Source organism: Episyrphus balteatus, chromosome 1 (genome assembly GCF_945859705.1).
Source record: "Episyrphus balteatus chromosome 1, idEpiBalt1.1, whole genome shotgun sequence".
In the NCBI taxonomy this organism is placed as follows: domain Eukaryota; kingdom Metazoa; phylum Arthropoda; class Insecta; order Diptera; family Syrphidae; genus Episyrphus; species Episyrphus balteatus.
Window position 1 is genome coordinate 173,944,534 of NC_079134.1, and position 13,067 is coordinate 173,957,600.

Below are 13,067 nucleotides of genomic sequence, written 5' to 3' on the forward strand. Positions count from 1 at the left end.
ACTTATAAGATTTTTTTTTCGTTCTTGTTTTGTTTTTATTACTTCTTTATCCACCCATGCGGGCAGCTGGATTAAAAGAGAAGAAAAAAAAATTAAAAAAATAAAAAGTGGGTGTGGATTTGAGTTTGTTCACACAGCCCGTTGACATCCGCGCTCCATTTACTCAGAAAATATATATAAAAATAGGATAGAATAAACAAGAAGTAAAAATACTCCTGCGTGAAATTCCTCTTTTTTTGTTGTTGTTGTAGGTACTTCTTTTGTTTCAGAACATTTATCATCCTCCAATGTGTCAGGTTTCGCTGATCTCATACTCAAAGGAATAAAAGCGCTCTGCAGCTATGGGCACGAGTATGTAGGCCACGTTTCCATGACGCGACGCGACGCCTTGTCGTCCTTGTGTCGATATCATTGGAACACGGCTCATTCGCCTACCACCCGCCGCGTCACTGCTGCGCCCGCCTTTATCGGTACTATACTGCTTGGGATAGGATTGTGTGTGAAAATTTCACGGGAATTAATTTACATATTTTTTTGCATTCATATTCATTTAACTCCTTTTGTTTGTTGGTTTTATGATGAAGGTGAGTGAGATTAAGGCAAGTTATTGATTTTCAAAAAAAAAAAAAATCATTAAAAAATCGTTTTTCTTGAAAAAAAATTTACACCATTAAAAAATTTTTCTAAAGTATAAAGTCATACTAAAATTTTTACAATGCGCAAAAAGTATAAAAATAATTTATTCAAAACGATAATTTTTCATGAAAAAAGCAAATTTAAATCTTTTCTTCTAACACCATTAAAATCATTTTTTTTATGATAACTTATTATACATTTTCTATCATCAGCTCAAAATATTTATATCGACCATGTCTATACAACATCTACAAAAAGAGTTGGAATTTTTTAAACCCAATCAGTTTTTATCAAAAAAAGCAAAAAAAAATCAATCTTTTTTCTCTTCTAACATTATTAAATCCATTTTTTTAAAAGACAACCTATAAAACATTTTATATCATCTGAAAGCTTATTATTTCACCTTTTATATGATGCTTAAATCATATTTCTACGATGTCTACAAAAAAAAGTAAGATTTTTTTAAAGTCATCGGCAACAGATCTCCACAAGTGTTTTAAGGTATTTTTCAAGTTTTTCAGTTTAAGATTGTGTAACTTATAGAGGACGTACCTTATCAAATGGAAGTTAATGCGTATTAAGTTAAATAAAATTTGTATGTGCTCTAGATCAAAAGATATAGCGTAGTGGGAAAAAGAACATATTTTCAACGTTATTTCAGGAATTTGAATATGAAATTAATTGAAATTTAGAACAATTATAGTTTTTTCTATTATCTATCTACAGTATAAGTTTCATTTATCTATCTATTGAAATAAAAAAAATATAATCAATTGATTTTTCCTGTCGTTTTTTCGTTTCATCGTGTTAAAAATCACTACGATACTAAAGAAGTTCTTACTTCAAAAATTGGTTTTGTAACTTTTTTCTTTAACGCTGTATAAGTGCCAAAGTTTGTTTGTTTCATCGATTTTGATAAATTTAGGCACCCAACACAAAAAATTTGGACCAATTTTTTCAGTTTTGCACTAAATTCTGAGAAACCTGAAAATTTGAAATTAAAAGGAAGCTCAAATCAAAAATTTGATGCTTTTTAAAAATTTTATCTAAGGTGAATAATTCTGAAATTACTTTCGTTAAAATTATTTTGAAACATTTTTTTTTCGGATTTGAAGCTTTCTTTTTAAAACAACAAGTTTATGCTACAAATTCACCCACTTTATATTTTTTAAAATTGAAATAATTCATTTTCCTTTCTTTTTTTTTGGTTTTTGGAGGATTGATTAAACAATTTCGTGTCAGTGGAGTTATTTTGAGTTATTTCCTTATAAGCTGTCATGATGGTGGTTGTTTCATTTTTCAGTACCTATATCCTACAATATTATTTTTTCCTTTTTTTTCCATGAAAAACATTAAACAAAATATCAAATTGCGTCGAGAGTAAGAAATCATTTTTGTTTTGTTTGAGTTAATATTTCATTTTTGGTGATTAAGTTACATTTTGTCTAGTTTAAAAAAATAAGTAAGTACATATATATTACTTCAAAGAGTGAAATTTAAATCAAATAAAATTGTTTTAGAGGGAGTAGCAGAATAATTTATTTTTTTTTTTGAAAAATGACGGCGAATTTTCAAAGATAAAAATACTTCAATATTATTAACAATGACTATTGGGAAGTACTACGTAGAACATTTTCATCAATTTTCAAAGTTTTAACTGAAGGGTCTCTGTGGCGTATGTGTAACATTTTTTTGCATGTAATTTTTGTAGGTTCAGAAAAAGTTCGCTCTAAATAACACTAGTTTACAGCCAAAATGGACACTCAATCCCACTATTTTTTCATAATTATTTTGACCTATATGACTTGGAAATCACTTTAAATAAAATTACGATGGATAGGTTTTTGAGATATAATTTTTCAAAGTTTTTTATCGTTATTTTTATTAAGTAATTTTTTGTAGATAATTAAATTTCCTATCGATATGTATTCTTAAAAAAAAATTTTAAAATTGTGTTAAACAAAAATGTCTCAAAAAGGCCTAAAACAGTAGATTTTGAAAGTCTATATTTTATCCAATTTTAGCCGTATTCAATTTTTGTGAAAAATTAATTTTCTTCTTTTCTCCGTTACATGTTAACTATCTATTAATTCTCAAATGATAAAAATGATAAACAAAAAAATAAAAACATAAAAAATATCGTTTTTTTTCTCTTTTTTGAATTATAAATTTTTAAGTTTTTTACAATATTTTATATTTGAAATTATTTTTAATTTTAATTTGGCTTGCTTTTCAATTTATAGACAAAAACTCAAAATGTAACAAAAGGAGTCGAAAATCGTTCCAAAAGTGGTCAAATCTCTATAATTTATAGATAGATTTTGATTTTTTATGTCTTTTAGAAAGTGTACTAAACATGCAAAATTTAAAACTATGAGGACTCAAAAGATTTTGATTTTTGCTGTCAAAAAATCGATTTTTTTAAAAAATGTTAAAAAAAAAACTTAAAAGTCTTGAGTGAGGCAGAAAAATTGTTCTAGTGTTTCTTGCTTTTTTATTTAGCTTTCAAGTGCCGGTTTTTTTTTTTGTGCAAATTGATCGTTTATTACTGAAGATATAGCCCGAATACTAAACTGGTCGGCAAAAAACAAAAAAATGTCGGAAGCAGGAACTCTGTAAGTTGATTTTAATTAATTTGAGTATGCTGAATTCAAAACTGTTCATAGATTTATTCCCGAACGTCTAGTTTTTGAGCTATGCTCATCACTATTTTCGCTATAAACTCCCAAAAACTAATTTTGAATGAAATGTTTTTTGACGTTTGATCTAAAATATATATTTTTCTGTAATATTTTCCTTTTTTTTATCCAAATCAAGAGTCGAAAACTTCAAATTTGCTTCAAAAAACCACATGTTACCTTAATTACCAAGATTTTGAGATATCACACACTTCTATATCAAATATCTTTTAGAAAAAAATAATTAAAAAAAAAATTTACATATATTTAAAAGGATAAAATATGGCTTTTGGAGATTGCATAAGTAGTTTTGAAAAAAATTTAACGGTGATTAAATTCAACGCCAAAAGTACCAAAAAAAACGCGTTTTTGACCTGTTAATATTCAAATATTTTGAAAACGTAACGTGCCAGTGAAATTTTGACTTCGGATTCGGAATCAGCACACAAAAATCCTTTAGAAAAGTATGGTTTGGTTCAAGCTCTTTTTTCGTTGCCGACCAGTGCTATGTATGCTGGGAAAAAATAACGCCAAACAAAATTTTGAAAAATCATATCTCGAAAACCTATCCATAAACAAATTTTTAAATAAGATTTTCTAGTTTTCTGGACTCAAATCAATACGAAAAGTATAACGGCACGTGGTGTCCAAAAAGACTTTTTCAGATTTTTGTTTCTCAATAATATTTCAGTACTCTAAAGCTTTGTAGGTTTCTTTCTACACCCAAAATCTCTCTGTTATCATTAAATTTTTATCAAACAGAAAAAAAATTCATAAAATTTATTGCAACCGCTTTATTAAATTGGCTTACTTACACACACACACACACATACGAGTCTTAATGTTAATGTGTTAACTAGTGTTATTATTTTAAGGCCTTATAATATTATATATCCTTAACAGAATCAGTAGAAATATAACAACAGCACTCTAAGTAAAACCCTTATCATAGTCCCGGCAGGGCAACATTAATAATCCAACACCCACACTCCTCCGCAGTAGCAGAAATCTCCTATTGCCATCCATTTACTATATACTTGGGTCTTTCGGTTACAATTAACAAAGTATTCTCTGCTTCTGCCAATTCAGCATGTTAGAATCCTGCAGATATATTGCTTGAAGCATTTGAATAATCCCCAGCAACACCCATCCTGACACGATGATGGCGGTCGGTGTGGCAGCAGCAGCAGTTGTTTTCTGCCCTACTATACTCTCTACCGTCATCGTCATCATTATCGTCATTCTCATCGACATAGCCTAGGCATTGCCGCCATCGCCTATAAGCCTGTGAAGCCGCACGGCTTTCAATGTAATTAGTGGTTTTTGCCTTTGCTTAGCCTAAACCTAAACTCACTCTCTCTCTCCCGTTCGCCAAAAAATAATAACAACGGAAATTGCATAACAATGATTTCCTATTTGCTGCCAAAATTATAACAGCACCTAACCCAACACGTCGTGTCGTCCCTGTGAGCTTGGTTTCCTTCAATTCGACAACAACAACAACAAAACGATGACGACGATGTTACTTATAGTCACGGTTGCCACTCGCATAAAAAATTTCCTACCAAAGTTTCCAAAAAAAACCTACCAATTCAAAGAAAAACCTACCCATCGAAAATTTTCGATTTTAAGATAATAAATTCTTGTTAAAAAAAACAACTGCAATTTCCTACTGATATTTTATTTAAAAAAATAAAAACATACATTTTATTGATTAATATTAATACTAATTCACAGTTCGTTTTTTGACGTGATAACGTCTTATAAATCGATGAACCATGGCAGCCACCACAAAACGTGACGCCATTTTCTAACATTGCACTCTCGCACTTTCGCCAGTGCGGCAAAAATTTCAATTCAAAATTAAAAAATAAACTATTTTAGATACAAAAATCTTCTATAGCTTATTTGAAAGATAATAACCTAAAGCTAAATCCAAATGAAGGATTTTTAAAAATTCCGTCATTTAATAGGGTAAACAGGGGTGATTGGAACAGACATTTTAAAATAAAGTAGATTTCGATATTTTTGTGATGGTGCGAAGCAGGAAGTAGATTTTAATTTTTTTTTGAAAAAAAAAGAACTAGATCTGCTTCAATTAAAGTAAAGTGGTACCACTGATGAGGATACTGCGTTTACATACATAAGTTAATATTATTACTCTCGGTTTAGATGGGCACATTTGTTTGGCACAAATATTTTGGGTAGATTTGACATAATTACAATTTTTGTTTGTCAATTATTAAAAATAAAATTATTTTAGAGAAAGAACTTGGAAAAACCTACCAAATTGACTTCAAACCTACCAACCTACCCAAGGTGAAAAAACCTACCCAGTTTGGTAGGATCCTACCCACTCCGGCAACCGTGCTTATAGTTGGCCCCAAATTCTCATCGTCACAAGTCCACCATCATGCTGCTGCTTCGGCTGCTTGAAATTCCATAAGCAAAAAGCCCACAAGCTAAGTGGATATTGTAACCAGGCCTTAAGAAAATAAACCGATAGAATATAGTAAATGTTTACGCAACTATAGAGTTTTGTTGATTCAATATGCCTCCGCATCTCTATAGGCCTTGTTTTTTTGGGGTAAATAACATCCTCTTGTCTCTCTACAAGAAGAGTGTACAAACTACAGAGTTTAGATTTGATACATAATGTACAGTTTTGTTAGAGAAAATAACTTCGGCAAATATAATTATTTAATCCTAACCTAACATTTGTGGAAATATTTTTTTCGGTATATTGCGATAGCAGGAAAAAGCAATACAAAAAGGCTGATAAGAGAATGAAATGGAATATTAAATATTCAAAAAATAATAATGATAGTTGTTGATCTCTATAAATTTGTTTTACAGACATTTTTTTCTGTAAACTCAAAATTGTTTGTTTTGTTCGATGCGATGGTCTTGTATAAGTTCATAATAAAATACCTAGTTCTATTAAATTCCTTAGGGATTTACGGAGAGAGTGATTTTGCATATGTGATTTAGTCACTAGTAAATAGTATCCAGGACATGCAGTTAGATGTTTGAAATATTAAAAAAAAAAACAATTTCCCTAATATTCTTAGATTTTAATTTGACTTTCTTCTTCAACCGGATTTAACGTGAAATTTTCATGATAAATATTTCCTTTGATTTTTAAACGTACTTGTATATATGAGGTATTGCAATAGACTAGCGGATTGTACCAGTTAAAAAAAAAAATCCGCAAAAATAAGAAATTTTGTGTTCGATATTTAGAACTTATTGATGCTCATCCACCGTGAAGTTTCGAAAAAAAAACCCAAAATAAATAACAATATGAGAACTACCCTAATGTAAAAATAGGATTGGGGTCAAAATTCTGCCGGAGTCAAAATTCTTTTGTCAAAATTCTGCTTTCAAAATTCTGCTTTTTAAAATTCTGTTCTTTTTTATTCTGTTTAACAAAATTCTGTAACAAATTAAAATAAAATGCACGACTGGGGCCGCACGTACTTGCTCTTATGATAAAAGTAGCTTTTATGTCAAAGATTTAGAAAAAAATAATTTTGAATTAGTTAAAATTTGATTTTTTTAAGGAATTTCATAAGAAATACAAAAATACGAAATTATTTTTTTTTTGGTTTTTCTTACGCCATATTTTTGTTACTCGTGTTTTTTTTGACAAAAACAAAAAATGCAATTAGCTACATATATTAAAATCACTTAAAGCATTATGTATGTCAAATTTAGTCTAGAAAATTGTAATAACTCATTAACGGTGTACGGGAAGAGCCGACATAAAAGATTAAAAAAAATGTAAAGTCATATTTCCATTATCCGTATTTTTTGAGAAAAACTAAAAATGCAGTTACGTTAGATTTACGTACAACATTACTTGTGTAAAATTTAATCGAAATCGTTAGAGTCATTTACGAGAAAATTGCAATAACTCCATTAAGATGTACGGGAAGAGCCGACATCCGCGATTTAAAAAAGAGTTAATGTCATATTTTCACTATCCGCATTTTTTGAGAAAAACTAAAAACGCAGTTATGTTAGAACTACAAACAGCATTACGTATGTTAAATTTAATCAAAATCGTTAGAGCCGTTTTCGAGAAAGTTGCAATAACTCCAAAACTTTGTATGGGAGGTATACGTTTAAAGCGAGATATTAAAAAACAAAAAAAAACCAACCTTGAAAATTACAAAAAAATCATCTGTACCAAATTTCAAGAAAATCCCTCAACCCGTTTAGGCTGCAGCTTCATGTACAGCTTTTTGTGACGACGCACCGACGCACCGACGCACCGAACGCACCGACGCACAGACCGACGGACGTCATGACGAAAACCACTTTTTCGGACTTCTCCATCATCGTAATGTTAGTTTTGATTAAAACCTCGAATTTTTTTTTTTACACGAAACCAATACTTGCCCTATTGAGCAAGTAAAAAGGTATGGAAAATGTTAAAAAGCGCGCGCTGTTTAACATTTAAGGGACAATCTTCCATGGTTTTAGCGATACATGCAATTTTCTAACATTCTGACCTCAAACACAAAAAAAATATTTTGAAAACAACGGCAACACCAACAATATTTTAAAATACATTTTTAAAAAGCCAGAAGCTCATTCTTATCTCTTAAATTTAAATCCACTAAATTTAATCAAGACTTTTTGAAAAAATGGTCTTCAAACTCAGAATTAAAAAAAAAAATGTTATTAGAAAAATTTAAAATGACTTTTTTCCAAACTTTTTCTAATAAAATATGAATTTATTTAAAAAAAATTTTTGGCCATAAATATTATCAGTTGAATTTCGAAGCAAAAAATGTAAAATATATCACACTTTTGAAAAAAAAATGAAAAATTACTTCAATTTCAATGGTTTTTTTTTTATTAAAACTAAATTTTTGCATTGAAATAATTAATTTTCTCAAAGACTGTGGTAAATAGGAACTTTAAATTTTTGCTATTTAACTTTCAACAGTAAGGGTTATTAAATGAATAAAAAATAATTTTATGTTAGTTGTTGAATTAAAAAAAAAAATAAGTTACATTTTTTTTCAAAACATTTATTAAAAAAAGTTCTTCGAAAATGAAATACTTTTTAATTTTTTTCATAAACCGTAATACATATTGACATTTCGTTTTATAATTTGAAATCATAATAAATGCGGCCAAAAAAATTTGAAAATAAATGCATTTTATATTACGACCAAGTTTAAAAAACGACATGTTAAAATTTTTTCAATAATTTTTTTTTTCAAAAATCTGAGTTCAATTACCATTCTTTCAAAAGCCGTTCATTCAATTAACTTAATTTTAATTTTATAATATGACTAAGCTTCTAGCTTTTAAAAAATGTATATTTGAATATTGTAGGTGTTGCCGTTGTGTTCAAATATTTTTTTTGTGTTTGAAGTCAATTAATAAGAAAATTGCATCTATCGCATGAACTATTTAAGATTGTCCCTCACTTCCATATATTTTTTTTCCTTGAATTTCCTAGACAATCTTTTGGCATCAATTAATTTATGAAATTTAAGAAAAATTTTTGAAAAAAATTTGTTTTTGTTCACAAAAATCTTCAATTAAATTTAAAAAATCAAAACGGCAACACCGGCAATTTTTAATCTATAGACTTTAAAGTATTTTTAATTACCGACGTTTGAAAAAAAAGATCAACAAAATCTAAGCTGTTTGGCCGGGTTCCCTAATATTGCCAATTTTTGAGCTTTAGTTACTCCACTAATTAATATTCAAGAAAATTGAATAAGAAAAGGAATATTTTGTATCATCATACAACATTGTTTCTAATTAGTATATATAGATGTAAGTTGAAAGAAAGTCTGCATTCAAAAAAATATTTGCGACAGAAACAAAATACCTTTATTAAAGTACTAATGTTGGCTCACGTTTTTTATGCCATAAAAAAAAAAAAAGATTTAGCAGAATTTTTTTTGTTTGCTGTTAGAATTTTGGAAAGCAGAGTTTTAAAAAACAGAATTTTCTTTAAAAAAGCAGAGTTTTGAAAACGAATTTTGAATTTTGAACCGCTTACGTTAAAAAATTTAGTTCAGAATACAACACAAGGAAGGCGCATTGGGGGGAGGGGGGTCGAAACACTACATATCAATGTAATCCTACTTCTAATCTTCTACTTCTATCGAACTGAAACTTGGTGCATGTAAATAGTTCGTAAGGCAACACAATTTTTTGGTGGTTGGCAGGGGAAGGGTTTTCGGATCGAATCTAACCAACTTTCAATTAAGATAAGACTAAAAAGTAAAAGATAACATAAATAGTTAAAATAAGCTAAAAAAAAAACACTTTATCAAGCACTATGAAATAATTTAATATTAATTTAGCTTTGTTAATCATGAGTGCGGTTGGGGTCAAAATTCTGCCGGGGTCAAAATTCTCTTGTTAAAATTTTGCTTTCTAAATTCTGCTTTTTAAAGTTCTGTTTTTCAAAATTCTGCTTTTCAAAATTCTGTCAAAAATTAAAAAAGGGTTTGGAAAATGTTAATTTTTAATTTTTGGCAGTATTTTGTAAAATCATCTTCTAGCTAAATTTGCTGCCTATTTGAGATTACTTTCTTAAATCAATAAGTTTAAAAATATTGATAAAAGGTTTTTAATGATAATTATCTTCGAAAAATAATAATCGAACATTATTTAAGTACTCAAATAAAAATTGATATTCAAAACATTAAATAAGAAAAGGAATAATGCTTTATCACACAACAACGTTTCTATAATTAGTTTTCAACGGTATACTCGTATAGATGTGAGTTATAAGAAAGTCAGTACTCTAAGAAGTAAATTATTTTTTATGGTTAAACAGCAAGCAGTTAAGAAAATATCAACCTAAAAAACATTAATGAGTGTATTTTGGTATAGTAAACTCATATGCTATAAAAAAATCAGAATTTTCTTAGCTGGCAGAATTCTGAAAAGCAGAATTTTGAAGAGCAGAATTTTGAAAGACAGAATATAAAAAAAGCAGAATTTTGAAAAACAGAATTTTCTTGAAAAAAGCAGAATTTTGTAAATCTGAATTTTGAAGTCAGAATTTTGACCCGCTCTCTCATGAGTACAATGTCAAATTTCCCATTCGACCAATTCGTTTAAAATTGTTTCCATTTTTCGTTAAAGGAGAATGCCCAAAAATATATGGAGAAAAAACGCAGCATTGCAAATAGGAGTTTTTATACCAAAAATCTGATCAAAAGTCTAAAATAAAAATGAAGCGTAACATGAAAGTTTAACTGTTATGTGATAGATAAATGGGAACTGCATCTTGTGGCAAAAATCAACAAGAAAGTAATATAGCAACCATTGGCACCTAAAAACTTGGTACTACATAATTTTTGCAGTATTCTTTCCTATCAGGAAAGAAAATAAAAAGTTTCGCCAACTTCCGCCATTTTGTTTTATGATTTGTTTAGCATTTTTGTATGCAAAATTTTGACATTTATTTAATGGTCAACAACTGGTGTTATTGTTTAGTCAGCTATAAATTTGTTTAAACTATTTTGTTTGCGTCTTAACTGCGGGTCACTTTGGCGTATGTGTAACTTTTTTTATATTGAAATATCTTATTGGTTGATACAAATTACAAAAAAAAAATTTGTAAAATATGGTAAATCATTTTTGTATTTATTGATTGACACTTTTGAAGAACCTTTTTCATTTGAAAATACGAACAAATAATTTTGATTACTTTTTTGGGTCAAATACCCCTAGATGACTTGAAATTGCATCAATAGTAGGCAAAAAATATGAATTTTTTCTTTCAAAAAACCATCCCTGGAAGTTGCTTTGACTATACATAATTATTTTAAAACAATAAAGTGTTTATTTCAGCCAAAACTTTTTTCAGTTAAGTCCGATTGTCCTGGTTTGAAGAAAAAATGGAAGCAGAATATACGTATTTTTAGTCTTATGGAATCAAGCTTGGTGAAACAGGTTTAAACTTTAAATGTAAATTCTTCTTTAATCTCATTGAATTAAGTTATATTTTTGGTTATAGGAAACTTTTCAAATTTGAACATTTTTAGCCCCATATTGTAAAATGTCCTTAATTGCTCTTTAAGAAAGCTTTTTTTGAGTATATTTCGCCCTACCTTGAAAAATATCATAACTTTAAAAGTGTCTTACATTCAAGAACCACCGGTTTCTTGTTACAGATCCTTGTACAATGGAAATGCATCACGATACTGCCTTATATTGAATTCTTCTAGAATCTAGGTTTGATGTATTTTCTTCTTCATTTTTAATAATCGCTACTGTAGCATGAAATAACTTGAATAACGCGTGAAAGCAGTTTGCTGTCGATAAAAAATCATTTCTATTTCCTTTCGCTGCTTGCATATTTGATACAAAGTCGGATGTAAATTATAAGAACAGAAAAAACTTTCAAATGTATTAATTTTTTTAAAACTTCTCATTCAACAACAATGAATCTCATTGATTTATTCTTATTTAATTTCTTTTCAGTTAGCAGTGTAATGTCAACAGCCAAACGGCTGGTGTTGTCCCTAAGAGGTCGTAAGGAATCTCAAAGTACAGCTGGGACTGCGACATCATCTACACGCCTTGTATCGGCCGGTACCTCACCTGGCCATGAATTGGGCGAAATCGCCGTTGTCTCTGGCACCGGCGGTTCAAGTCATCAATTAATTTACGGCGGCAGTAGTAATGGTCCAAGATATTCAACAGGTAAGTTTTCTTTCAATAAAAGATAAAATACAAATTTGTATTTCCCTTTTTTCTGTTTTTTTTTTTGTTGAAGAAAAAAATAAGGACAGAGAAAAGATTTTAAAAAAAAGTTGTACATTTCACCATCATCGTATTCTTAGTGTTGTGGTTGTGTATATATCTCTCTCTCTCTCTCTCTAATTCCTATATATTCACCTATCCTTATAAAACAGACACCCTTTTCGAGCCTTATATTCTTCAAGCGCACACATCACACCAGATTCATCACTTTTTCCCATTTATATATAAACGTGTTTTGTGTTCTCTTTTTTAAGTGTCCTTCTTCTTTTTCTTGTTAATGTTTTTGTAATAAGAAAAATGTATATCCACCATTATAATGTCCATGTAATCACACCCACACAGGCAGAGACACATATCAGAATGAGTATAAGAAAGTGATGTATTAAAATATCCTTAGAAAGACATATTTTAGAGGATTTTGAGAAGAAGCAGGAAACCAAGGACCCCACACACATAAACAACAAGGATATTAATGCTATCATTACATTTCCGATCTTATTATTCTCGAAGGATGTGACATAAGGCCTGCGTATATATATACACCTTAAGTCGTATCCTGACCATTATTATCTCTCTCTTGTAAAGATATAGACAAACACGTCGTTCTGTTTTTTTGTAACTTTTGTTGGGAATATTGCTATTTGAATAAAAAATACAACACTCATCGTCCTGTAATGTTACAGAACACACAGATATTCCTTCAGGGAGTTTGGAATTACATTCATTTTTTTTTTATTTATCTACATATGTGTTTTTTTTGTTGGCTTCCATTTTTAATGTGTTTGTATGATATGTCGAGGAGGTTAAAGTACACCCTGTTCAAATGAACTTTTTTATTTCAATATGGACAAGGAGTAAAAAAGCAAAAAAAACAGGACAGAAAAACCCATGACACGACGCGACATTTGGACCGCAAAACAAGGATGTCAAAAAAAAAAAACCCAAAACGAACATGTACCTAACGGACATATCTGTGTTTGCGTTTCCAACATATCTCCT

At 29.3% G+C, this 13,067-nt stretch overlaps 1 protein-coding gene across 2 annotated transcripts in view; it reads left to right on the forward strand.

Moving 5' to 3' along the window:
* The window catches only part of LOC129907214 (potassium/sodium hyperpolarization-activated cyclic nucleotide-gated channel 1), a 355,559-nt gene that overhangs the window by 101,103 nt on the left and 241,389 nt on the right, over window positions 1-13,067 (forward strand). For both annotated transcript variants that reach the window (XM_055983311.1, XM_055983312.1), the window contains exon 2: window positions 11,787-12,008. In XM_055983311.1, the coding sequence (XP_055839286.1) occupies window positions 11,798-12,008 (211 nt within the window). In that variant the 5' untranslated portion in view covers window positions 11,787-11,797. The remainder of the gene's footprint in view (window positions 1-11,786; window positions 12,009-13,067) is intronic.